The sequence below is a fragment of the Neophocaena asiaeorientalis genome, unplaced genomic scaffold (assembly GCF_003031525.2).
Source record: "Neophocaena asiaeorientalis asiaeorientalis breed wild unplaced genomic scaffold, Neophocaena_asiaeorientalis_V1.1 scaffold293, whole genome shotgun sequence".
Lineage (NCBI taxonomy): Eukaryota > Metazoa > Chordata > Mammalia > Artiodactyla > Phocoenidae > Neophocaena > Neophocaena asiaeorientalis.
In genome coordinates this window covers 3,812,737-3,840,528 of record NW_020173920.1, presented here as the reverse complement: position 1 = coordinate 3,840,528, position 27,792 = coordinate 3,812,737, and the positions used below count along the sequence as shown (strand labels likewise).

The window sequence follows — 27,792 nt, the reverse complement described above, 5'->3', positions numbered from 1 at the left end:
AAAAAAAAAAAAAAAAATACAGTAATGTTTGGGACCTTTACTGAATATTTTTGGAAAGAAGAACTGTCACACAATTTTAGTATGACAGCCTGCTTCACTGATGTCTAATCTAAGACCTGTTAAAAATTACATACCAATTTTGGAAAATTTGACTATAGCCCAGAAATTCCTGGGATCATAAAATTTACATAAAAGAACATTTTTAATATTTAATGTAAAACATTTAAAGACCTGATGTTTTACATTATCTATAAAGGATATTACTGTGTAACTAAGTTAAAATGTACAGACACCTCTTGAATGAAAATCAAGATCCAAAAACCTTAATCTAAACAAGTGTAACATAATGTGGCTTTATTAGAGAATATCTCTAGCTTAATATCTTATTAGAGAATAACTGAACACAATGTATAAATAGTTCTATATTGAACATAAAGAAAATCCTCCTAATTTCTAGCAGAAAAAATTAGAGAATATAAAAGGTAGACAAACTTTCATAGATTATTTTAGAAAAGATCACAATTTTTAATGAATTATTCCTGAGCACTGGATCCCTTTGTTACAGAAAAGATCTGAAAACAACCTACATAGATTCAAAGGAGAATAATTTGTTAACAAGACTACAAATTAAAAATGTTCCTAAATAACGCCAAACATTTTAATGGAATACATTATCAAGGATATTTTAGAAGAAATCCTGGTGCTGAGAAACATATCATGTAAACAGACTTAGGGTCACTTTTTTATGGAGATACAATTTATATAAAATCCAAACTTTTAAAGTGTACAATTTGTGTTTTTCACTACATTCACAAGCATGTGCAACCATCACCATGCTTTAATTCCAAAACATTTTCATCAGCCCCCACCCCCAAAAAACCCACTACCCATTAACATTCATTCCCCCCTTCCCTCTCCCCTTAGACCCTGGCAACCACTATTCTACTTTCTAACTCTAAGGATTTGTCTGTTCTGTACATTTTATATAAAAGGAAGATTACAATATGTGGCCATTTGTGTTTGGCTTCTTCACTTAGCTTGTTTTCATGGTTCATCCTTGTTTTAGCCTGTTTTAGTACTTTGTTACTTATTATGGCTGAATCATATACCCCATTGTATGGATATTCCATATTTTGTTCATCCACGTTGTTAAATTTATTCTTTCTGATACTGTAAATAAAATTATTTTCTTAATTTCACTTTCAGGTTGTTCAACTCTGGTATATTAGAAACACAACTGTTTCTTGTATAGTGATTCTCTGTCCTGCAAACTTGCTGAGCTTGGTTATTATCTCTAATAGTTTTTTTGCATTTCCTAAGATTTTCTATATATAAGATCATGGCATCTGCAAATAAGAGATAATTTTCCTTCTTCCTTTTTAATCTAGAAAGCTTTTATTTCTTGCTCTTGCCTAACTGCCCAATCTAGAAACTCCAGCACAATGTTGAATAAAAGTGGCATGAGTGGACACCTCTGTCTTGTTTCTGATCTCACAGGGAAAGCTTTCAGTGTTTCAGCATTTAGTGTGACATAAGTTATCAGTTTTTCATAGACATCTTTTATCAGGTTGAGGAAGTTCTCTACTATTCCTAATTTGTTTGGTGCTTTTAAGATGCAAGCTGTTGGTTTTTGACAGGAGCTTTTTCTGTTGAGATGGTCATGTGGCTTATATTCTTAACTCTATTAACACGGTGTTTTACTTTGGTTATCCCTGTGTTGAACCAACTATGCATTCCTTGGACAAATTCCACTTGGTTATGGGGTATAATCCTTTTTTAATGCTGGTGTACAATCCTTTTTTTATCTGCTGAATCCAGATGGCTATTTTGTTGAGGATTTTTACATATAAATTTGTAAGGGATATTGTAGTTTTCTTTTCTTGTGATGTCTTTGTTTGGTTTGATGTAAGAATAATATTGGCCTTGTAGAATGAGTTGAGAAGTGTTCTTCACACCTATTCCCTTTTGGGGGAAGAGTTTGTGAATGGTGCTAATTCTTCTTTAAACGTTCTATAGATTGCACTAGTGAGGCCATCTGGTCCTGGGTTTTTTCCTTTGTGGGAAGTTTTGATTATCAATCTCCTTAATTGTTACAGGTCTACAGTTATAGTTTCCATTTCTTCTTGAGTCAGTTTCAAATGTTTATGTCTTTCTAGAAATTTATCAACAATTACACAATATGTATAACTATATGTCACACATAATCTATATAACACATATATTATAAAATGTCCTTAGATTTTGAGAAATAATTTTTTTCCTAAAGTCTACTTTGTTTGATACTTGTATAGCCATTTTATGTGTTTCTTGGTTTCTGTTTGCATAGCATATCTTTTTCAACCTTTTACTTTCAATGAAGTTTGAATCTAAAGTGTGTCTGTTGTAGAAAGTATATAATTTGATCTTTTTAAATCTACCCTGTCAATATCTGTCTTTTAGTTGGAGTATTTAACCCATTTACCTTCTATGTAATTTATCGAAAAAAAAGATTTATGCCATCCATTTTGCTATTTGTTTTCTTCACACCTTGTCTTTTTTGTTCCTCTATTCCTCCATTACTAACTTCTTTTGTAAAATAGGTATTTTCCACTGTACTATCTTAATACCCTTTAAAAAAATTATATATATTTTGAGTTATTTGCTTAGTGGTTTCTCTAGATCATAATTAACATTTTATAACCATTTACTCTGAATTAACACCAACTTAGTTTCAATAGTATATAAAAACTCTGCTCTTATAATTCTGTGCCCTCTATACCCCCTGTGATACTACTGTCATATAAATCACATCTTTATACAGTATGTGTGTGCCCATCAACACAGATTTAAAATTATTGCTTTATTTAGTTGTTTAAATTATAAAGGAGAAAAAAAAGAGTTACAAACAAAAAATGCACTTATGCTGTTTTACATTTACCTATATAGTTACTTTTAACAGTGCTCTTTATTTCTTCATACGGATTTGGGCTACTCTCTAATGTCCTTTCTTTCTGGTCTGAGGGATTCTCTTTAGTACTCCTTGTAGGGCAGGTTTACTGTCTATAAGAGAAGTTAAGGAGATTAATAACTTCCTTAGCTTTTGTTTACCTGGGACTCAGATCTGTCCTTCATTTCTGAAGGATAGTTTGACTGGGTATAGAAACCTTGGACAATGGCTTTTTTCTTTCAGAATTGCCTTCTGGCCTCCATGATTCTGACAAGAAATCAACTGTTAATCTTACTGAGGATTCCCTGTAATCAGTGATTTTTCTTTGCTTTCAGGATTCCCCCTTTGTCTTTTGATATTTGATTATGATTTATCTGTGGTCCACATCTCTTCAAGTTTATTCTACTTGTAGTTCACTGAGCTTCTCAGATGTGTACAACGTTTTTCATTAAATTTGGGAAGTTTTTTGCCATTATTTATTCAAATATTCTTTCTGCCTCTTTCTCTCTCTCTTGTCATTCTGACTTCATTTTACATACATTGGTACACTTGACAGTATCCCCACAGGTCTTTGAGCCTCTGACAATTTTTCCTAATTCTTTTTTCTTTCTGTTCTTCAGTCTGGGTAGTCTTAACGGACATATCTTCAAGTTGGCGGATTTTTTTCTTTTGCCAGGTCAAATCTGCTGTTGAACTTGTCTAGAGGATTTTTTCCCCTTCATTTCAGTTATTGTACTCTTCAACACCAGAATTTGTTTCTTTCTTTTTCATAAAAGAAATCTCTTTATTGACATACTCTACTTGGTGCGTTATTGTTCCTATACTTTCCTTACATTCTTTAGACATGGTTTCCTTTAGTTCTTAGAATATATTTAAAATATCTGATTTAAAATCTTTGTCTAGTAGTATAGTGTTGGGCTTCCTTACAGTTTCTACTGATTGCTTTTCCCCCTGGGTATATTTTCTTGTTTTGCTGCATGTCTCAATTTTTTGTTGAAAACCGGACATTTAAAATAATATAAAGTAGCAATTCTGGGTATAAGATCTGTCCTCCTACCCAGGGCTTGATATTACTGCTGTTTGTTATAGTAGTTGTTTGGTGACTTTTCTGAATTCTGTAAGGTTTGTATTCTTTGTTGTATGTGCCAGTGAAGTGTCTGCCTGATTAGCAGAGTGGTCAGTTAATGACTGGACAGAGACTTCATTAAATGTGCACATGTTGGGTAATGTCTTCAACAATCAGCTAGGCAACTGATGATTCTGCCTTAATCTTCACTTCCTTCTTGCACAGAGTCTCACGGTCAGCAAGAGGTGAGAGTTTAGGGCCTTTTCAGGTCTTTCCTGAGCAGGCACACAATCCAAGACCATGCATGTGTCCTCCTAGATTCCAAAGTGTAAGAGCTTTTCAAAGGTCCTATGGAGAGTTCACTCCCTACCTTTTCCTTTTAAGTTTTTGATTAGTCTACTGTTTGCCCCAACTGTTACCAATGTCTCAGGCAGCCATAATATGCCTGTAATTGTTTTTGCAATTACCCCAAGGGAAAAGGCTTTTGCACTGGTGGAGCTTTGAATCAGGTCAAATACAGGGAACCTTTCAAAAAGGATGTTCCAAGAACCCAGACAGGTCAAATTATGACAGTTCTTTGGAAAAGAAGCTCTGAACATTCTACCACCATTTTGCTCTCTCTAGTGGCTGTTGGGCCACTGGTTCTCACTGAAAAGGTGGGCTATTTTTCAAGGCTAATGTGGTGATAGAGAGCCAGGGATGGGACTTAGGCAAATTAAAATTCTACAAAGCTCATTCTTACAGAGATTCAGCAAATTTTTTTTTTTTTGAGTAAACACTTCCTGAATGGCTGTCAGTCTTTGGTTAATTTCCAGAGTTCTGAAAAAGTTTATTCTAAAAACAATTTTGGCCACTTTTCTCACTGTTTTTATGAAGGAGTGAATTTCTGTTGAACTCTCTTGGGTCATGTTCCATGTTTCTAAATTTTCAGGGAATATCAACTATATCCTGCCCTATGCTTGTCATCACTGGAAATAACAGTAATATTTCCATTTATACCATAGTGAAAAATGCACTGTCCAACATCTGTACAATAATAAATCTTAACTTAAAAAGCTTCTTTCTTCAACAAAATTAAATATATCAAAGGGAATATTTTATAAAAATTATTATTTCCCTGCCTTCCCAAATATTTATGCTTTTCTCAGTAATGTGGGTTATCATTAAGAACATCAATAACAGGGATGTCTTTAGAACAGTGGTTCACAAGGTTTGGTCCCAGGAGCAGCAACATCAGTATCTCACGGAAACTTGTAAGAAATATAAATTTTCAGATCCTATCCAAGTCATACTGAATCAGAAACTTTGGGGATGGAATCTAGGAATCTGTTTTTAATAACGCCTTGAGGTTATCCTGATACAAGCTGAAGACTGAAAATAGCTAAATTTTGTGTAAAGAGGTACATAAATAAGTGTTTCTGGGTTTTATTTTAGTTTTGAATATCTTTTCTCATGTTTTTCTCTTGTTCCTAAGGTCTTTCCTATTGCTTCTCAGGTATTTCCCTAGAGCAGCTTAGTAACCATTAAAATATTTAAGATTATGGATGTATACTGACAAACAGAAGGCTGAATTTAACTTACAGTAACATTAGCGCAAGCAACTGGTTGGGAGGGTCTGGGTCTTTCAGTTTTAAAACTTAGCCTAAAGGGGTTTCTAGACATGGGGCTTTCAGTGCTAAAATTGGGAAAGTTCTGGGTGAACCACGTTGTGTTCATCAAAGTAACATATTCTAGCAGTGTGACAGTAACACACATAAAGAGGTCCCACATGGACAATTTAAAAAACATATATTTTTGTTTTGAGTTTTTCACACATACCTCTAAGCCAACTGAGAATTAATTTTGACACAAGGTGTGAAGTGAGGCTCTAAGCTAATTTTATTCCGCTAAGCAACTAGCTAATTTCTCCAACATTTATTTTTTAAAAATTCATTCCTTATCACTAATTTGCCCTTATACTGTAAATTATTTTTAAAACTTAAATTACAGTATAACTTACAAGCAATAAAATGTACAAATTTAAACAGTTCAGTTGGAAGGATTTTTGACAACTGTATATGCCCATGAAACTAAAACCCCAAACATACCTTTTCCATCAACCAACCCAGAAATCTCCATTATGCCTCTTTATAATAGGACAATTAGTGGCAACCACGTTCTGACTTATCAATACAAATTAGTGTTGCCTGCACATGATTATAATTAGAATCACACAGTATGTATTTTTGTGGTGTGTTCTGTTTTACTCAACACGATGTGTTTTAATGTCATCCATGCTGTTTGAGTTTTATTATGGATAGGCTATTATGAACATTCCTGTTATAGTGTAAACATAAGATTTCTTGGATAAAATCTGGGTGATAAGGTTAGGTGTATGTATAATTTCTTTAAAACTTCCCCAAAAGTTCTTGTAGTGGTTGTGTAGTTTTACATGCCCACCAGTAAAGAATAAGAGTTATAACTGCTCCACATCCTCTCTAATGTTTGTTGTCATCATTATTTTTTCTTTAGCCATTCAACTGGATAGGATATGGTATTTCACTATGGCTTTAAAAATGTTTTTACTTAGGCATAATTTACATTCAATAGAGTAATTGTTTTTAGTTTACAGGTAAGAGTGTTGACAACTGTGTATGTTGTATAGCCACCGCCACAATCAAGATGTAAAAAAGTGACATTGTTCCCACCAAAATTCCTCTAACCCTGTTTTGTTTATTCATTGTGTTTTTTGCATTGCCCTGATGCCTAATGTTAAGTAAATTTTCATGTGTTTATAAGCCACTGATACACCTTGTTTTGTGAAATATCTGTTTAAGTCTTTTGCTCATTTATTTATTAGTATTATTATTTTGGCTGCGTTGGGTTTTCATTGCTGCACGCGGGTTTTCTCTAGTTGCAGCGAGTAGGGGTTACTCTTTGTTGTGGTGCACGGTCTTCTTACTGCGATGGCTTCTCTGGTTGCAGAGCACAGGCTCCAGCTGCGTGGGCTTCAGCAGTTGCAGCACGTGGGCTCAGCAGTTGCGACACGCGGGCCCTAGAGGGCACGGGCTTCATAGTTGTGGTGTGTGGGCTCTAGGGCACGTGGGCTTCAGTAGTTGTGGCGCACAGGCTCAGTAGTCGTGGCTCGCAGGCTACACAGCACAGGATCAGTAGTTGTGGTGCATGGGCTTAGTTGCTTTGCGGCGCGGCGTGTGGGATCTTCCCGGACCAGGGATTGAACCTGTGTCCCCTGCATTGGCAGGTGGATTCTTAACCACTGCGCCACAAGGGAATTCCCCTCATTTTTATAAATTTATTTGTTTATTTATGGCTGCATTGGGTCTTCATTGCTGCGCACAGGCTTTCTCTAGCTGCAGTGAGCAGGGGCTACTCTCTGTTGTGGTTCACAAGCTTCTCATTGTGGTGGCTTCTCTTGCTGTGGAGCATGGGCTCTAGGGTGCGGGCTTCAGTAGTTGTGGCATGCGGGCTCAGTAGTCGTGGCTTGTGGGCTCTAGAGCACAGGCTCAGTAGTTGTGGCACATGGGCTTAGTTGCTCCTCGGCATGTGGGATCTTCCCGGACCAGGGATTGAACCTGTGTCCCCTGCATTGGCAGGCGGATTCTTAACCACTGCTCCACCAGGGAAATCTCCCCTCATTTTTAAATTGAGTTACTCACCTTTCACTGCTGCTTTGTGGGAGATGTTTATATATTCTGGATATAAGTTTTTTGTGAGATATATGTACTGGGAATATTTTTTCCCATTGTATAGCTTGCCTATTTGGTTTCTTAATGGCACATTTTTTTATGGTTAGTGATTAACAAATCTTGTCCAAGAAACTGTCGTCTACCTCAGGGTTGCAAAGATATCCTTCTATGTTTTCTTCCAGGAGGATTATGGCTCTGGGCTTCACACTTAGATTTATAAGATTTATAATCATCTAGAGTTAATTTTTATATCTGGAGTAAGACTGAGTTGAAATTTGTATTTTTCCATAAAGATATCCAGCTGTTTCAGCATCATTTATTAAAAAGACTTTCCTTTCACCACTGGACTGACTTGGTCCCTTGGTACCATTTAAGAAATCTTTGACTAATCCAAGTTCACTAAGATTTTCTTGTATGTTTTTTACTAGAAGTTTAGTTCTACAATCCATTTCAAGTTAATTTTTATAGATGATGAGTGGTAAGGCTAAAGCTATTTTCTTCTTTTCTCTACTTATTCTACCAGTTATAGAAGAGGGTGTTTAAATCCCCAACTCTGTAGATTTGTCCATTTCTCTCTTTAGTTCTGGGAATTTTTGCTTTATGTGCTTTGAAAGGATTACTAGGTACATGCACAATGAGGGCTGTTATGTCTTCTTGAAGAAATGATGCTTTCATTATTATAAAATCTCTCAGTAATAACACCATTTGCCTTGAAGTCTATTTTGTCTCATATGAATATAGTCACACCATCTTTCATATGTTGTTTATATAGCATAATTTCTTCTACTCTTTTACTTACAACATATGAATCTTTGTGAATTTCTGACAAAGGGTCTATATTTGGGTCTTGGTTTTTTTGAACCAAGCTGACAATTTCTGCATCTTAATTAAAGTGCTAACTATAATGTAGATATTAATATAGTTGCATTTTAACCTCACACCTTGGCACTGCTTTTTTCTACCTTGTCTTTTCTTCCTTTCCTACCTTTGTTTGGAGGAAGCATGTATTTTTTCATATTTCATTTTATTTCCTGTATTGACTTACATAAACTATACCCTTTTGGAGTATTTTTAGTGTTTCCTCTAGAGATTATAACATGCAAGTATAAATTATCACAGGCTACTTTCAATTAATTTTACACCACTTCTTAAACTGTATAAGAACCATCCTCCCCCTTTCTATTTGTGCTTTGGTGGCCTTATATCTTACTTCTACATATGCCATAACTCACACAATACGATGCAGTTATTTTGTTTTAAAGAGCCAATCATCTTATAATGAAACATGTAAAATTATTTTCTAAAAAATGTACCTTTTATACGTATCCAGGTATTTACCCCTTCTGTTATTCTTATCTCCTGTCTGCAGATTTAGGTTCCATCTGATATAATTTCTCTTTAACCAGAACAATTTCTTCTAGTATTTCTTGTAGGTCTGTCAAGAACAACTTCTCTAAGATATACTATCTGTTTGAAAATGTCTTTATTTCAACTTCATTTCTGATGACTAACTTCAGGAGATATAGGATTCTAGGTTGAAGGTTTTTTCTTTCACCACTTTAAAGATACTGTTCCATTCCTTTATGTCTTCTAGTATTTCCAGTGAGAATCCAGCTGTCATTTGTACTGTTCCTATATATGTAATGTGTTTCTATGTTTACTTTTAACATGTGCTCTTTAGCATAGCTTTCTAGCACTTTACAATGTATCTAGGTCTGGTTTCCTCTGCATGTATTCTGCCTTGGCTTTGCTGTGCTTCACAGATCTGTGGGTTGATATCTTTCATCAGTTTTTGAAAGTTCTTTGTCATTATGTCTTCAAAGATTCTGTCTCCTCTTTATGTCTGACATCTCCTCTTTACTTCCATAGACCTTGGATGCTCTGGTCTACTTTTCTTCCCTGATTTTCCCTCCACCCCTCCTGATTCACGTTTCAGTTTAGAAATTTTCTTTGACCTATGTTCAAGTTCACTGATTCTTCCCTCTTCAGATTCCAGTGTGCTGTTATGCCTTTCAGACAAAATTTTCACTTGTGATAGTTAAAAAAAAATTTCTAGCAATTCCATGTGACTCATTTTTCATATGTTCTATATCTTTGCTGAAATTCTCCCATCTTATCATCCATATTGTCTACCTTTACTCCTATATCCTTTAGTATTTTTATCATCATTTTATCTTATTTTAAAATACCTGTTTGATAAATCTAACATCTGAGCTTTTTCTCAAGTTACTTATACTGACTGTTTTGTCTTGACAACCAGCTTTTCTTTCTTTTTTGCATGTTTTGTAATTTTTAATTATAAAGTAGACACTTTGGATAAAATAACAGTAGAGGTTGAAATAAAAAATAAATAATATTTAATTCCAGAATTGGGAATAACCCTTGTGCCAGGCCACTAGAGTGGGGCAGCTGTATCTATATGACCTATAGTTGAGCTGCTACTGGATTTTGTTGTAGCTTTAAGTTTAGTTTCAAATGTTTTGAGAGCAGAATTAAGACTTTTCTTTCTGAGGTGCTTAGGCTATGAGCACTGGTAAAATTCCCTTTACTGGTGTAAAGATCTCATCTCATTACACACACAAACACACACACACACACACACACACACAAACATACACCTTTATAACCCTGCTGCCAGCTTCTGAGGTTGCTGGTAAGTTTTCTTTGCTCTCTAGACCTGTCCCAGGCTTGCTATTTCTTGGAGGTATCTCTGTCCACACTGCCTCAGAGGGCTTTTTCTCAGCTTTCTTGCCCCACTCTCATCCCTGAGCAGCTCAAAGTATGGAGTTGCTGAGATTAGTTTTCACAGATCTTCTGCTCAAGGTCCCCTATTTACTGGCAGGTGCCTTGTATTTTGGGATGCTCTGTATGACTCAGTAATAACTTTTTCTTAATTCCCTGTTGTTTCACAACCTTTGGTTTACAAGCTCTGAGGTCTTAGTGAAAACCCATGGAAAAGAGTTGGCAGGTAGGTAAGGACTTGCTCTGCGCGTCCCAGAATTTTTTATCAGTTTCACCAGTCCACTGAGGCCATTACGTGTTGGGGTAAAGTTTGGCTGGTTCCTCACTATCCCCGTCTAACCCTTCTCTTTCTCCCACTGGTCTTCCAAGCAGCAGCTGCCATGGGTGTCTTCTCTTCTATGTAGGGCTAGTTACTATCTGGAAGTTACTTTACTTAGGTCACTTTGAATCCTCAGTTCTCTGATGAGTTTAGTTTTTCTAAACTTATCCAGATGGTTTTGGTTGTTATGGTTAAGAGTGATGGTCTCTTAAGGCCCTCAACATTCTAACACTATAACTAAGGTGTATTTCTGCTTCACAAATCTGTTCCAATAATCACTATTTTGGGGTAGTACTATGCTATTTTAGTTGCTGTAGCCTGAAGCATATGGGTACAATTTTCATTTACTTGCACTGCATATTAATAATTTCCTTTATTTTCTAAAATTGTAGTACTATAATCCTTAACAAAGTATCATAGCTTATTTGAAGACTCAAATTCCCAAGACTTTCATTCAAATATCAGTTAGTTATACCAATATCTCAGAACAGCTAAAACCAGAAAGAGCTCTACTTCTTTTGTAAATGATTAGCCACCTTCTTTCTGTCTTGGACTCAGTCTGTCTTGAATTATAAAGGATCCTCAAAAAGGTAGGCTGCAGGAATATGATGATATGTCTAAGTATGTGCAGGGAAGGATCAGGTGGCAAGAGGGACAGCAATCTGAAAACTGCAATAAAAGATCCAATTTTTGGAATGCTTTTCTTATCATGTTCCAGCCACATATATCTTCAGTTTGAAGAGTACTTTCTGATTTTCTTTACTTTATATTGAAAAAATGATTTAAAATAGTTATCAATACTGAATAGCATTGCTGACCCAGGATATAGGTTTTATCCCTATATCTCAGATCCCAAAATTTCAGAAAGCATTACTTAAATTTTTAATTAAAAACAAAACGACGTAGCATAATATAGTGGTTAAGGTAAATCCTGCCTATACCACTTATTAGGTTTTATTAGCTACTATGAGCAAATCACCCTTTAAACTTCAGTTTTCTCAATGGAAAAATGATGATAAGAATGATGCTCCCAAGTCTACCACAATCGACTTAAGATATTTTTCAAAGAATACCACTCCCCAATTCAGGCAGCACTGAATACCCACATGTGAAGTACATAAAGTACTACTGACATTAAGTTCACAATGAAAAATTTAGAACATAGGAAAACAATGTACTGTTAAGTCACCGTAAAGTAACATGTATTAGATACCTACAAACTTCAGAAAACAGAACTATTATTTATAGAATACAAGCTAATCTCATTTTACTGTGCTTCACTTTATTGTACTTTGCATTTTTTACAAATTGAACGTTTGTGGCAACCCTGCTTTGAGCAAGTCTATTGGTGCCATGTTTCCAACAGCATTTGCTCACTTCGTGTCTCTGTCACATTTTAATAATTCTTGCAATATTTCAAACTCTCCACCAGCAAAAAGATTATGACTTTCTGTAGGCTCAGATGATGGTTAGCATTTTTTAGCAATAAAGTATTTTTTAAATTAAGGTATGGACATTGTTTTTTAAGATATAATGCTAATCTAATAAATTACAATATAGTATAATTATAAGTTTTACATGTACTGGGAAACCAAAATATTTGTTTGACTTGCTTTATTGTAATATCTGCTTTTTGGTGGTGGTCTGGAACTGAACCTGCAATATCTTCAAGGTATGCCTGTATAGGATAAATAGGTTTAAAAGAAAGACCTAAAAGAACATAAGAAACTTTAATCAAGACTCCCGCAAAACCACCAAGGAAGATTTGAAAAGGAATTAGAAAGAACTTCTAGAAAGAAAATGGTACTTTGAAGATGAAAAAGTTAGTTTTAGCCTAAAGAGCAGATTAGATACAGATGAAGAAAATTTATGAGCTAGAAAACAGATCTGACTGAAATTAAGTACAAGGAGATAAGAGTCGATAAATATGAAATTGGGATTAAAAGACACGGAGAACAGAATGGTAATGTCCTCTCATAGGAGTTCAAGAAGGACAGAATACACAAAATGTGGGAAAGGCAAAATTTAAAAAGATAATGGCTAAGATTCCAGAATTGATGAGACAGGACTCCTCTGATTCAGCAAGCATAACGAATTCCAGATAGAATAAATAAAATGCTAGACACAGACACATTTGAGTAAAACTGCAGTGTACCAAAGACTAAGAGACTTAAAAGCAATCAGTAAAAAAAAAAGAAATCACCTACAAACAACAAAGAGTGATCTTTTTTGTTAAACAACAACAAAAGAAGACAGATAGTATAAGACAGACAGATAGTATATATGTTCATAGTATTGAGAGACAACACTTGTCAACATAGAGTTCTAGACTAAATTTATAAGTGAGGGCAAATTAAAAACAGTTCCAGGTAAATGCTAAGAGTAATTACTATCAAGAAATCACTGCTAAAGGAACAATCTAAGAGCTCCCACTAAGGTGCATTTGGATATTTGAGGGACATTTTTGCTTTATGAAATAACTAAGGAGTTCTATTAGCATGAGGATGGGAGCTAGAAAAGCTAAATTTTCTACAGTGATCAAGACAGTCCTATACTATGAATCCAGTCCCAATGCTATTAGTGACTTGCTGAGAAACACATAAGAAGTAAGATACAAGAAAGGATGATGAACAAAAAATTGTAGAACACTTGGATTAGCTGTTCAAAAACAAAAAGAAAAATGACTAAGTTTGAGGGATATAAAAATGAAACAGAAGTAAAATACTAGAAACAGCTCCATTATAATTAAGGTTTCCCCAAATCTGAGTCATTTGGGAGAACAGCTGAATTACTGATAAGGTTTTAGTCTAAAATTGTATGGGTAATAGCCACATAAGCACAGACACAAACTGAAAGTAAAAAATGGAGAAAAGATGAGGCAAATATCAAGCAAAAAAGTCAGCATAGCCACAGTAATATCAGGCATTATAGCTCCTAGGGTAAAAACCATTATTACAAGTAAAGAGGATCATTACCTAATGGTAAAAAATTTCAACTCACCAGGAAGGAATGCTGATTCTAAAATTAGATGCACATAGTAACATAGTTTCAAAGATATAAGGAAAATAATTGCTGCCAGGAAAAACTGTTAAACCCACCATTCAGATAAGCTTAAAAAGTCTCCTTTAATAACAGATAAGGTTGGGCTTCCCTGGTGGCGCAGTGGTTGAGAGTCCGCCTGCCGATGCAGGGGACACGGGTTCGTGCCCCGGTCCGGGAAGATCCCACATGCTGCGGAGCGGCTGGGCCCGTGAGCCATGGCTGCTGAGCCTGCGCGTCCGGAGCCTGTGCTCCGTGACAGGAGAGACCACAACAGTGAGAGGCCCGCGTACCGCAAAAAAAAAAAAAACAACAGATAAGGCGATAACAGATTGAAGTATAAAGAAGATATGAACTATGCAAGTAACAAGGATGAGTTAACAGACATACAGAAAACCTTGCAGTCAACAAATAGAGAATACATACTTCCTTCAAGCACATTCATAAAGACTGATCTCTTATAAGCAAGTCAAATACCAAAAGAAAATCTATCATACAGAACATGTTCCCGGTCAACACTGTAATTCTACAATTAAGTTGTAAAATGTTAGAAGAAGATAGCCAAAATATCTCCCATAACTTTAGAATATAAAAAACAAAAGGTTTAATAATTAACAGATCATAGTTAAAATAATAAAAACATTATTTTGATTAACATATCCTACCGATATAATACGATCTCCTTTCCTGAGCTCTCCACTAAGATCAGCAGGTCCGCCAGCCAAAATAAAGGAAATAAATATTCCTTCTCCATCTTCACCTCCTACAATGTTGAAACCAAGGCCTGTTGAACCACGATGAAGAACAACTTTTCTAGGTTCCCTGAAAATTAAAAAAATATTGCATACCTTAAAACATATAGAGAACTTGACTTTCTATCAATGAGAATTCCCTACTGATAAATCATATTTCCATATTATAAAAAAAGTCAGATGAAATTTAAAGTTTTCTAAACTCTGGGGTAAAGAGATTCTTTCCAAGCCTAGAAATTAAAAGGAAAAATCCTTATTTTATATAGAAGCTAAATATCCTTGTTAACAAACATAAAACTAAAATAAAAAGGAGAAAATGTGGAAATTAAAAAATAATGATATAAAGAGCATACTCAAAAAATAATACTCATGAAAAGCTGATGTTGCACACACTTTACTGCCTAAGAAGCAGTCACTGTCTCTACTTCTTACATGTTGTAAAAGGCAGATATCCCTTTGTCTTAGAGAAGGTAGGAAGGCCCCCTTTCTACTCTCAAACGGATCAATCATGAATAACTTATGCCAGTCACTGCAATTTCACTCCCGTTTGCTAAGGTGAGGCTATGACCCTATTCTGGTCCCTAAGAAATAACAGGAAATTTTACTGTCACTTCCCAAAGAAAGACTCTAACAAGGACAAAGTATATTCTGTCCCCATACAAAGCGTATTTGTTCCCCTCCTTATTCCAAATCACTCCCACACAAAAGAATGAACTATAAAATCCTGTTCCTGATTTGGACATATCACAATCATGAAGATAATCAGCAGAATCCCAGAGATACCATGGACCTAGTTTTGCTACACAAATATTAGAAAAGCCCATCTCTAGACTTTCTATATAAAGTAATTAAATAGTTTTATTTCTTAAGTCACAACCCTCCAATTCATCTACCTATCTCTGCTTTTCATCCATTCTAAGATGCATCTCTTTTGTTCCCTCCAACTCCCAATTTAAAATCTCTGAAATCAGAATACATCTTACCACTAATAACATTTCACATTTGCTGCCACTTATACATAATTGTGTGAAAACCATTTATATCTTCCAGTAAGACCATGAAAATTCCAAGAGCTGACTGTTTTAGATATGATGAATCACAGAATATCATTTGAGATTAGAATGTATCATATTTGGTAAATATTTTAAAAATTTAATCTGCTTTTTCTAAAACACTGCAGAAAGCTTTTGGTAACAAACGGCTTAACAGAAGTAAATATTTCTAAAAACTGTATTTTAGGGATCCTTCCATATAATGTGGAATTAATCTTCTTAAATATTTGTCTGCTCAAAACTTAAAGCTGTGTTTTCTAGTCATACATAGGTATTCATCATTCATCACCTTTGTCAGTTCACTTACAGTATTAACAAAATTACACTGAGTATTTTCTTGTCAAAAATGGCAAAATTCAACAATATGTTGTTTAGGAAATATATACATAAACACCTGTATGAAAGAAAAAAGGGAATAGCAAATCCAAAATTCAGGAAAGAAGTTAACTTGGTAGGGCAATGTAGGAGAAGCAGGGTAGGATCAGGGGCACAAGACAGGTTTCACTATACTGGTCTTACTTCCTTGTTAGATTGTGGACTCATGGTTTAGGGTTCCTATAATACATTAAAACATATGTATGAATTATAATTTTGCATTAGCAAATAATAATGAAAAACTACCCTGCTGAAATCCAATAGTATTTCCAGAGGAAAATAAATTGATTTTTCAAATAACATAAGCACTTGAAGAGATGCTCAACATCATTAGGCACTAGGGAAATGCATCAACATCACAATGAAATACGTCTCACCTATAACAATGGCTATAAAACAAAACAAAAGAGAAAAAACAAATGTTGCTGAAGATGTGGAGAAACTGGAATCCTCATATATTGATGGTGGGAATGTAAAATGGGGTGGCTGCTACAGAAAACAGTTACGTGGTTCCTCATGAACCTAAACATAGTTACCATATGACCCAGTAATTCCACTTCTAGGTATGTATCTAAAGGAACTAAAAGCAGGTATGCAAGCAGATATGTGCATGCCAGTGTTTATCCCAGCATTATTCACAATACCCAAAAGGTGGAAACAACCCAAGTGTCCATCAACAGATGAATGGATAAACAAAATGTGGTACATACATATAATGAAATGTTATTCAGCCATAACCAGAAATGAAGTTCTGATACGTGCTACAACATGTATGAATCTTGAAAACATTGTTATGCTATGTGAAAGAAGCCAGATACAAAAGGTTAAGTATTATAAGATTCCACTACATGAACTATTTAGCATATGCAAATTCAGAGAGACAAAATGTAGATTAGAAGCTACCAGGAGCTGGGAGAACAGGGAAATGTGGAATTACTGCATAACCGTTATACAGTTTGTCTGAGGTGATGAAAAGGGTTTGTTTCTTTTCTTTTGCTGCGCCATGCGGCATGTGGGATCTTAGTTCCCTGACCAGGGATCAAACCCACGCCCCCTGCATTGGAAGCGTGGAGTCTTTTTTTTTTTTAAAAACATCTTTAATGGAGTATAATTGCTTTATAATGGTGTGTTAGTTTCTGCTTTATAACAAAGTGAATCAGACATACATATATTCCCATATCTCCTCCCTCCTGCGTCTCCCTCCCACCCTCCCAGGTGGTCACAAAGCACCGAGCTGATCTCCCTGTGCTATGCAGCTGGGAAGCGTGAAGTCTTAATCACTGGATCAGCAGAGAAGTCCTGAACAGGGTTTGGAAAGACAGTGGTGTTGGTCATAAACATCATAAATGCAATTAATGCCACTGAATCGCAATTTGAAAATGGTTACAATAGCAAATTTTATGTTATATATATTTTACCACAATTTAAAAAATTTATAATGTAATATACTAAAAATCACTGTGTTGTACATTTTAAATGGTAAACTGTATGGTTTGTAAATCATATCTCAATAAAGCTGTTAAAAAATGAACTTTAGAATTATTAACTGTTTATGTTGGGATTTCTTTTATTTTCTCTTTTTATTGGTAATGCGATATAATCTCTGAAAAGTTGTTTAGGGTTAAATTGTGGAGAACTTCTAATATGAAGTAAAGATATCTGTACTTCATTATCTGGGCAAAGGAGTATAATGATCAAAAGGGAGTGATAAAACACTCACCATTTAGGAAGACATATTCAATAATCAACTGCCTGATTTTTTACAGAAGAATACAGAAAACAGGTAGGCCTGTTGTGTAATACTACAGAGTCCAACAAATATTCCAGACAACAGATAAGTAGTGAAAAAAGATGGGGAACAGCAATCAAGATGCTAATATGACATATTTTTAATTTGAAAAATATGCTGATTAAAGACTAGATAAGCCATTAACTATTTCCTCTTTACTTCTATAAATAAGCAGTATTAGAAAATAACAGCAACAATAAAACGACCATGATATGTCAGTATACTAGCATAGCCTAAAGATTAGCAGCCTTGAGAATTCACACCACAAACATATAATCACAAACACTATTCTTTCCAGTAATTTTCATCCTAAAACAATTACTGAGCACCTATTAAATTAAGTTCTCAATATTGCTAACTCCTGAAGAAGAGGACAAAGACAAACACCCCTATCTGACATTTAAGAGATCACTGCTTAGAGTCAGGAGTCTAACAAATAAAGAATAATTATGATTATAAAGGTTCAAAAATAATAATGCTAACAGTAATACAATTAATAAAAACATAAAATGACATGAATTGTCATACATTTTAACATTAAATACTATAATATGAAGTACTACTACATAATTTACTTCTACAAAAGCTATAAAGCAAACTGTTCAAACATATTATCATATTACTATGTTGAATAATGTGAAAAAGATCTAAAATATTTTTTCACTTTTTTTTCCCCTGCATCAGCAGGCGGACTCTCAACCACTGCGCCACCAGGGAAGCCCTCTAATATATTTTTACACTTATGGCCCTTCAATGAACCCTCCAATAAAAAAAAAATAAGGTTTAGGTTCATTACCTACTAATAAAATTAGTCCTGAAAATTGTGACTATCCTAGTTGGCTAATTATAACTCCATCTAATAGTTGGCTTTATGTAAGAAGGATGACTATTCAGCTCGTTACCTTGTAATTTCATCATCTCCAAGCACTGCTTTCGAAACAGGTGAATATCTGGCTGGTGATGCTGGTGTCTGGCCCAAGTAGGAAGATGTGCTAACATGGTTATCAACAGGCTGAGAAGAAGCTTCAAAATAAAGTAAGTAAAAAGCACTTGAAAAAGGAAACATACCATTTAGTACCACATTTGTGGATTATCAGTTTCAAAGTTAATTAATGTATAATTCACATTCGCTCATTTATATAATAGAATTTGGTAGAGAAAATTTATTTATTAGGTAAAAAAATTAGAGAAGCTCAAGTTTCCAGGTAAAAACTAGTTTAGAAATTCAGATCAGTAAAGCAAACTTATTCCATTTGGTTTCTCTGAGAAAACAGAACTAAAAAGGAGTTTAGTTTTACAGTAACTGGAGTTACAGTAACTGATCTGCACAATGAAATCCAGGAAAGATTAATCAAAAAACTGTCATGGGAAAGACTGAACCAAATCAGTCTTAAGTACAATAACCTTATTTTTCTAAGAAGTTATTTTGCAGACTAATGTTTTTAAAAAGTATATATGGCTGATCCCTGAACAACATGGGGGTTAGAAGCACCGACCCTCCAAAAAATTGAAAATGCACATATAACTTTATAGTTGGGCCTCCATATCCATGGTTCTGCATCCACAGATTCAGCTAACTGCAGATCCGTAGTACGTACTGAAAACATCCACGTATAAGTGGACCCACATAGTTCAAACCCATGTTGTTCAATGATCAACTGTATACTCAAAATCTGATTGTGAATAACGAAAACCAAAAGCTTTGCAAAAAGCTATGCTTGACAAAGTTTTAGAATAAATTGAGGGACTTCTGGTTTCCAGCTTGGCATATAAGAAGCTTTGAGTCATTACTCTGTCCTAACAACAACTAAAAAGGTGAACAAACTGAAAAATCAACAACCCTTTTTAGATGCTTAAGATAGAAGGCATAGGGCAAAACACTGTCCCCCAAATTAAGGACACTGAAAGGTGAATACAGAAAATCACAACTTACTAGAGCAGAAATCTCTGTGGTAACAAGTGCTGGGATAGAGTAACCTGAACTGTAATTAACAAATTGTTGGGGGCTCAGTGTGGACGACTTTGGGAGTCAAAAACTCCAGGGGGACCCCATCATCAGGGGCCCCACATTTTTGTGAGTTTTACCTCCTAGAACTCTACAGGTTCTCACAGTGAATACTGGAGAAAAATTCTGTCATGCTTCTGGCCGGAGGAGGGGAAAAGGAACCATTTTGAAATATATTACGAGCATTTTGTTCTTCTTAACAGTCTGTCCTCAGAAGAAACTATTTAACCAGAGCCTCACCTGCTGGGGTTTTGTCAGAGCCCAACAGAGCTGGGGGAAGGGAAATAACCAAATCTAGCCAATTCTAGCCATCCTGTCCTAAGGGAGCAGAAACGGGGAGAATACTGAGAAGCACTGTGAAGAGCACTGCAGAGGCACAAGGTCACCAAGGGACTGAGACTTAATCACAGGCCTATTCAACACTTTTCCACTCCAACACCTTATCACCATATTACTAAAGGCCTATTTACAGCAGTTCCTTTTATCCAGTACATCATGCCTGGCTATCAAGAAAAAATTACAAGACACACAAAAGGCAAAAACACAGTTTGAAGAGACAGAGCAAGCATAAGAGCCAGACTCATATATGTCAGTGATGTTGGAATTATCAGACCAGGAATTTGAAACAATAATGATTAATGTGCTAATGGCTCTAATGGATAAAGAACACGATGGGCAATACAAGTGGAGAGATGAAAACTCTAAGAAAGAAACAGAAAGAAATACTAGAGATCAAAAACTCTGTAACAGAAATGAAGAATGTCTTCGATGAGCTACTAGTAGTCTGGACATGGTTGAGGAAAGAATCTGAGCTTGAGGATATCTCAATGGCAACCTCTAAAACTGAAAAGCAAAGAGAAAAAATGACTGGGGGTAAAAACCAGAACAGAATATCCAAGAACAGTGGTAGAACTACAAAAGGTGGAACATATATGTAATGGGAATACCAAAAGGAGAAAAAGGAGAGAAAGGAATAGAAGAAATCTTTGAAACAATAATGATGAGAATTTCCTCCAATTAATGTCAGACACCAAACCATAGATCTAGGAAGCTCAGAGAACACAGCAGGTTAAATGCAAAGAAAAGTTACACCTAGGCATATCCTTTTCAAACTACAGGATGAAAAAAAAAGGGAAGAAAAGCCCTAAAAAAAGTCACGGGGAAAAAACAGCACCTTACTGATAGAGGTGCAAGGTAAGAATTACATATGACTTCTCAGAAACCATTCAAGCAAGACAGTGGAGTGTTAAGAGAAAAAACCCACCTGTGAAATTATCCTTCAAAAGTGAAGAAGAAATAAAGACTTCCTTAAACAAACAAAAATTGAGGGAACATTTATTGCTAGTAGATCTGCCTTTTGAAATGTTAAAAGAAGTTCTTTAGAGAGAAGGGAAATTAGTAGGTCAGAAACTCAGTTACACAGAAAGAAAGGAAAAGCACTGATGAAGGAAATAAGCAAAAGTAAAATAAAACTCATTTTTCTTATTCCTGATTGATCTAACAAATAACACTTTGTTCAAAACAATAGCAATACTGTATTCGACTATGTCTGTATATATGTTTATGTATAAATGAAATGAATGTCAGCACTGATAACAAGGGATGGGAGGGAGGAATTAGGATTATTTTGTTATTATAAGGAACTCACACTACCGATAAAGCTGTAGTGTTACCTCAAAGTGGAATTAGATTACTATACATGTATATTGCAAACTCTAGGGCAACCACTAAAAAAAAGTAAAAGAATGTAACTAGTACACTAAGAAAGGAGAGAAAACAGAATCACGCAAGATGCTTAATTAAAGCCATAAAAGGCAGGAAAAAAATGGATGACAAATACAGGAGCAAAGAACAGGGTAACAAACAGGAAAGAGTAGCAAATATCATAGACATTAATCCAACTATATCAATAATCACTTAGAACATCAATGGCCTAAATGCACCAATTCCAAGACAGATACTGTCAGAGTGGGTCAAAAAACCAAGACCCAAGATATACTGTCTACAAGAAAGCCAATTTAAATATAAAGGCCTATATATTAAAAGTAAAAGGATGTAGAAAGATATACCATGCTAACACTAATCAAAAGAAAGCAGGAGTAGCTATATTAATTTCAGACAGAGAAGACTTCAAAGTAAGGAAAATTATCTGGGTTAAAGAAAGGCATTTCTTAATGATAGAGTGGTCAATTCTCCAAGAAGACATGATAATCTTTAACACCTAACAACAAAGGGTCAAACTATGTGAGGCCAAAACAGATAGAACTGAAAAGAGAAATAGATTAATCCACACCTCTTTATCAGAAATGAACAAATATAGCAGGCAGAAAATCAGGAAGGACATAGCTGAACTCAGTAACATCACTAATCAACTGGATATGATGGACACCTATAGACTACTTCATCCAGCAACAGCCGAACACATATTTTTCTTAAGCTCCCACATAACGTTCACCAAGATAGATCATGTTCTGGGCTATGAGACATACCTTAACAAATTAAAAAAAAATAGAAATCATACAATGTCCGTTCTCAGACCACAGTAAAATTAAACTAGAAATCAATAAAAATATGATAGCTAAAAATCCCCCAATACATGGTGATTAAATAACACAAACACACTCTTAAATAACACTTGGGTCAAAGAAGAAATCTCCGGAGAAATTAAAAAAACGTTTTGAACTAAATGAAAATGAAAACACAACCTATCAAAATCTGTGGGATAGGGGCTTCCCTGGTGGCGCAGTGGTTGAGAGTCCACCTGCCGATGCAGGGGACACGAGTTCGTGCCCCGGTCCGGGAACATCTCACATGCCGCGGAGCGGCTGGGTCCATGAGCCATAGCTGCTGAGCCTGCACGTCCAGAGCGTGTGCTCCACAACGGGAGAGGCCACAACAGTGAGAGGCCCGCGTACCACAAAAAAAAAAAAAAAAAAAAAAAAAATCTGTGGGATATAGCAAAAGCAGTGCTTAGAGGGAAATTTATAGTGCTGAATGCATATATTAGAAAAAAAAGAAAGATCTAAAATGAATCATCTTAGCTTCCACCTGATAAAACTAGAAAAAGAAAAAAAAAAACTAGAAAAAGAGTAAATTAAATTCAAAGTAAGCAGAAGGAAAAAAAATAATAAAAAATTAGAGCAGAAATCAATGAAATTAAAAATAGGAAATCTGGGCTTCCCTAGTGGCGCAGTGGTTAGGAATCCATCTGCCAATGCAGGGGACGTGGGTTTGAGCCCTGGACCAAGAAGATCCCACATGCCGTGGAGCAATGAAGCCCATGCACCACAACTACTGAGCCTGCGCTCTAGAGCCTGCGTGCCACAACTACTGAAGCCCACGTGCCTAGATCCTGAGCTCTGTGACAAGAGAAGCCACCTCAATGAGAAGCCCGCGCACTGCAATGAAGAGTAGCCCCTGCTCGCTCCAACTGGAGAAAACCTGCGTGCAGCAAGGAAGACCCGACGCAGCCAAAAATAAATAAATTAAAAATAAATAAATAAAAACAGGAAATCAACAGATTAAAAAAATCAATAAAACCAAAAGTTGGTTCTTTGAAAAGATCAATAAAATCAATAAGCCTCCAGCCAGGCTAACTAAGAAAAAAAGAGAGAAGACAGAAATGAAAGAAGGCACATCACTACAGATTCCATGGAGATTAAAAGAATAGTAAGTACTATGAAGAACTCTATGCCCAGAGATTTGATAACCTAGATGAAATGGACCAATTCCTTGAAAGACACAATCTGCCAAAACTCACAGAAAAGAAACAGGCAATCTGAACAAGCCTATATCTATTAAAGAAACTGAATCAATAATGATAACCTTCAGTGGTGAGTTCTACCAAACTTTTAAGAAAGGAATTACACCAATTCTCTATAACCTCTTCCAGCAGACAGAAGCCAAGGGAATACTTCCTCATTCTATGGGGCCAGCATTATCCTAACAAAACCAGACAAAGAAATCATAAGAAAAAACCCTCTAGAACAACATCGCTCATGAACATAAATGGAAAAATCTTCAACAAGATGTTAGCAAATCAAATCCAACAATATATAAAAAGAATTATATACCACAAGCATCTGGGATTTATCCCAGGTATGCAAGGCTGGTTCAACATTCAAAAAACAATATGATCCATCACAACAACAGGCTAAAGAAAAGTCACATAATCATATCAAAAGATGAAGAAAAAGCATTTGATAAAATCCAAAATATCAATTTATACGAAAATCTCTCAGTTAACTAGGAATAGTGGGGAGTATTGTCAACCTGATCAAGAATACTCAGGCTTCCCTGGTGGCGCAGTGGTTGAGAGATGCAGGGGACACAGGTTCTTGCCCTGGTCAGGGAAGATCCCACACGCTGCGGAGCACCTGGGCCCGTGAGCCATGGCCGCTGAGCCTGCGCGTCCGGAGCCTGTGCTCCGCAATGGGAGAGGTCACAACAGTGAGAGGCCCACGTACCGCCAAAAAAAAAAAGAATACTCTACAAAAATCCTACAGCTAACATAATACTTAATGGTGAGGAGCTTGAAGCTTTACCACTAAAATTAGGAGCAAGTGAAGGATGTCTTAGTTAATGCATTAACATAGGAAAAGGAAACAAAAGATATGCAGATTGAGAAAGAAGCAATAAAACTGTCTTTGTAGATGTCATGATTGTCTATGTAGAAAATCTGAAAGAACTGACAAAAAAAACTCATGGAACTAGTAAGCAATTATAGCAAGGTTGAAATATATTATATATATTGTATATATTAACCTTTATACAAGGTTAATATATAAAGTTGACTGCTTTCCTGTATACCAGCAATGAACAAGTGAAATTTGAAATTAAAAACACACTACCATTTACATTAGCATCCCCTAAAATGATATACTTAGGTATAAATCTAATGATCTACGTGAGCAAAACTACAAAACTCTGATGAAAGATATCAAAGAAGAACTAAATAAATCGAGAGAGAGCCTATGTTCATGGATAGGAAGCCTCAATACTGTCAAGATGTTATTAGTTCTTCTCAACTTGATCTACAGATTCAATGCAACCCCAATCAAAATACCAGTAAGTTATTTTGTGGATATTGTCAAACTGATCGTAGAGTTTATATGGAGAGGCAAAACACCTAGAATAGACAACCCAATAATGAAACAGAAGAACAAAGTTGGAGGGCTGATACTACCTGAGCTCAAGACCTCCTAAAAAGCTACAGTAATCAAGACAGTGTGATATTGGCAAAAGAAAAGGAACATACTGGATCAATGGAATATAACAGAGAATCCAGAAATAGACTCATATATAGGCAACTGATCATTGATAAAGGAGAAAAGGCAAACACAATGGAGCAAAGGCAGTCTTTTCAACAGATGTTATTAGAACAACTGGACAACCACATGCAAAAAAAAAAAAAAAAAAAAAAAGAATCTAGATACAGACCATGTGAAAATTAACTCAAAATGGATCACAGACATAGTAAAACCCCAAACTATAAAAATCCTAGAAGATAACATAGGAGAACATCTTGATTATCTTGGGTTTGGCAATGGTTTTTTAGATACAACACCAAAGGCACGATCCATGAAAGAAAACTGACAAGGTAGACCTCACTAAAATTAAACATTTCTGCTCTGTGAAAGACACTGTCTAGTGAATGAAAAGACAAGCCACAGACTGGGAGAAAATATCTGCAAAAAATATATGTGATAATGAACTTTAGCCAAAACATGCAAAGAGCTCTCAAACTCAACAAGACAACAAACAATCCAATTTAAAAATGTGCCAAAGACTCTTAACAGACACCTCACCAAAAAAGATATACAGATGGCAAATAAGCATATGAACAGATACTCCTTATCATATGACATCAAGGAAATGCTTATTAAATCAATGTGATACTGCTGAATAACTATTAGAATAGCTAAAAACCACAGCACTGATAACACAAAATGCTTGTGAAGATGTGGAGTAACAGGAACTTTCATACGTTGCTGGTGGGAAAGCAAAATGGTACAGCCACTTTGGAAGACAATTTGGCTGTTTCTTATAAAACTAAACATATTCATACCATACGACCCAGCAATTGCACTCCTTGGTTATTTACCCAAAGGAGTTAAAAACTCATGCACATTACTACGTGAAAGAAGGTTTGTTTGTTTTTTTCAAACATCTAGGCCTTCTTTAATTCAAAAGTTTATGGAAAACTTTAGCCTGTGCTATATTTTAAAATATTTACTGAATTGTTATCTCAAATTTGACAAAATCAGCAGAGGGCTTAATTAATTACTTTAATTGTTTTTAAGGAGTTTGAGGCTTTTTGGTGTAATTTGGGAATTTCAATTGGACATATGTGATATATTCAATGCCATTTTGTGAGTTTCACGTAAATTGGAAATGTTAATCAAATTATCTAAAATGTATTTTATGAAAAGTAAAATATGACATATTTGTTTTTTGTTTTTAATTTTTTTTTTTTTCTTTTTTTAATTTTTATTGGAGTACAGTTGATTTACAATGTTGTGTTGTTTTAGGTGTAAAAAGTTAAGATTTTAAAAGGCTACATACTGTATGATTCCAACTACATGACAATCCGGAAAAGGCAAAACTATGGAGGCAGCAAAATGATCAGTGGATGCCAGAGGTTAGAGGGGAGGGAGGGATGAATAGGCAGTGCACAGGATTTTTAGGGCAATGAAACTACTCTGTATGATACTGATAGTGGGTACATGTCATTATACATTTGTCCAAACCCACAGAACATACAACATCAAGAGTGAACCCTAATGTATACTATGGGCTTTGGGTAATGATATGGCAATGTAGGGTCATCAATTGTAACAAACGTACCACTCTGGTAGATGTTGGTAATAGGAGAGGCTATGCAGGTGAGACATTTCTGTACCGTTGCTTAATATTTCTATGAACCTAAAATTGCTCTAAAATATAAAGCCTATTTAAAAAAAAAAAAGGACATGCCCTGACACCAGCTCAGAACGGCCAACCCAATTTATAATTATTCTTTTTAATGCACCGTAAAAGAATGGAAACCCGGTAAAAAACAGGAATTAAAAAATAAGCAAACATTGTTTATTGGTTCATTTCAATAATAAAAAACATCATTATAGGGCTTCCCTGGTGGCACAGTGGCTGAGTCCGCCTGTCGATGCAGGGGACATGGGTTTGTGCCCCGGTGCGGGAAGATCCCACATGCCGCGGAGCGGCTGCGCCCGTGAGCCATGGCCGCTGAGCCTGCGCATCTGGAGCCTGTGCTCCACAACGGGAGAGGCCACAACAGTGAGAGGTTCGCGTAACGCAAAAAAAAAAAAAAAAACAAAAAAACCAAAACATCATTATAGTTCATCGACTGTAATTCTAGTGAGAGCTAAGAACAGAAAATTATAAAGCTATTCCTGACCCAGGTAAGCAACACATTTCAGTTGTAACTTCCAAAAGCACAACACATCTGAATTATGTGCATTACTATCAGTAACACATAGAAACAATATTTAACTTTCTTGAGGTATTAACTATGATAAAGTTACTAGGCATTTCAAAATCTAGCTGTAATATTTATTATTTAACCATGAATCTCTTCTTTCACTACATTACCGAGTGCCTTCTATGCACAAAGCATTATAACACCCACTGGGAAAACAAAAGTGCAAGGATCATTACTTCAAATTACTACAGTGGCCAGATAGGTTACATATATGAGTGAAGTAACCTGAGTGAAAGACAGTAGGTAGTGACTGGAAGTACGGTGTACTGGAAACAATTATGTGCTATCAAAAGGAGACAGCAAAAAAACAAACAAAAAAAAAGGAGATAGCATCTATACATCTCTTTCTGTAATCATACAAAAAGGAAAAAGTCTATAATGTCTATTAATAGTATAGAGCTTAGAAGTCCAGAGCCATCTTTGATTTTATACATTTGCAGTCTCTGATAGCAATTTCTTCCCATCCAATTCATATATAAGATACTCTTCTGCATTTGAGCCAAAGGATTTTCTACCAATGGCTCTTCTGAAGTCCAAAGTCTT

The 27,792-nt window shown here is 35.5% G+C and overlaps 1 protein-coding gene across 5 annotated transcripts in view; it reads right to left on the bottom strand.

Annotated features, from left to right (window-relative positions):
- The window catches only part of DLG1 (discs large MAGUK scaffold protein 1), a 280,091-nt gene that overhangs the window by 81,848 nt on the left and 170,451 nt on the right, over nucleotides 1–27,792 (bottom strand). For all 5 annotated transcript variants that reach the window (XM_024752078.1, XM_024752079.1, XM_024752080.1 and 2 more), the window contains 2 exons: nucleotides 18,649–18,769; nucleotides 14,444–14,600 (listed from right to left, as the gene is read on the bottom strand). In XM_024752078.1, coding sequence (XP_024607846.1) covers nucleotides 14,444–14,600; nucleotides 18,649–18,769 — 278 coding nt within the window. The remainder of the gene's footprint in view (nucleotides 1–14,443; nucleotides 14,601–18,648; nucleotides 18,770–27,792) is intronic.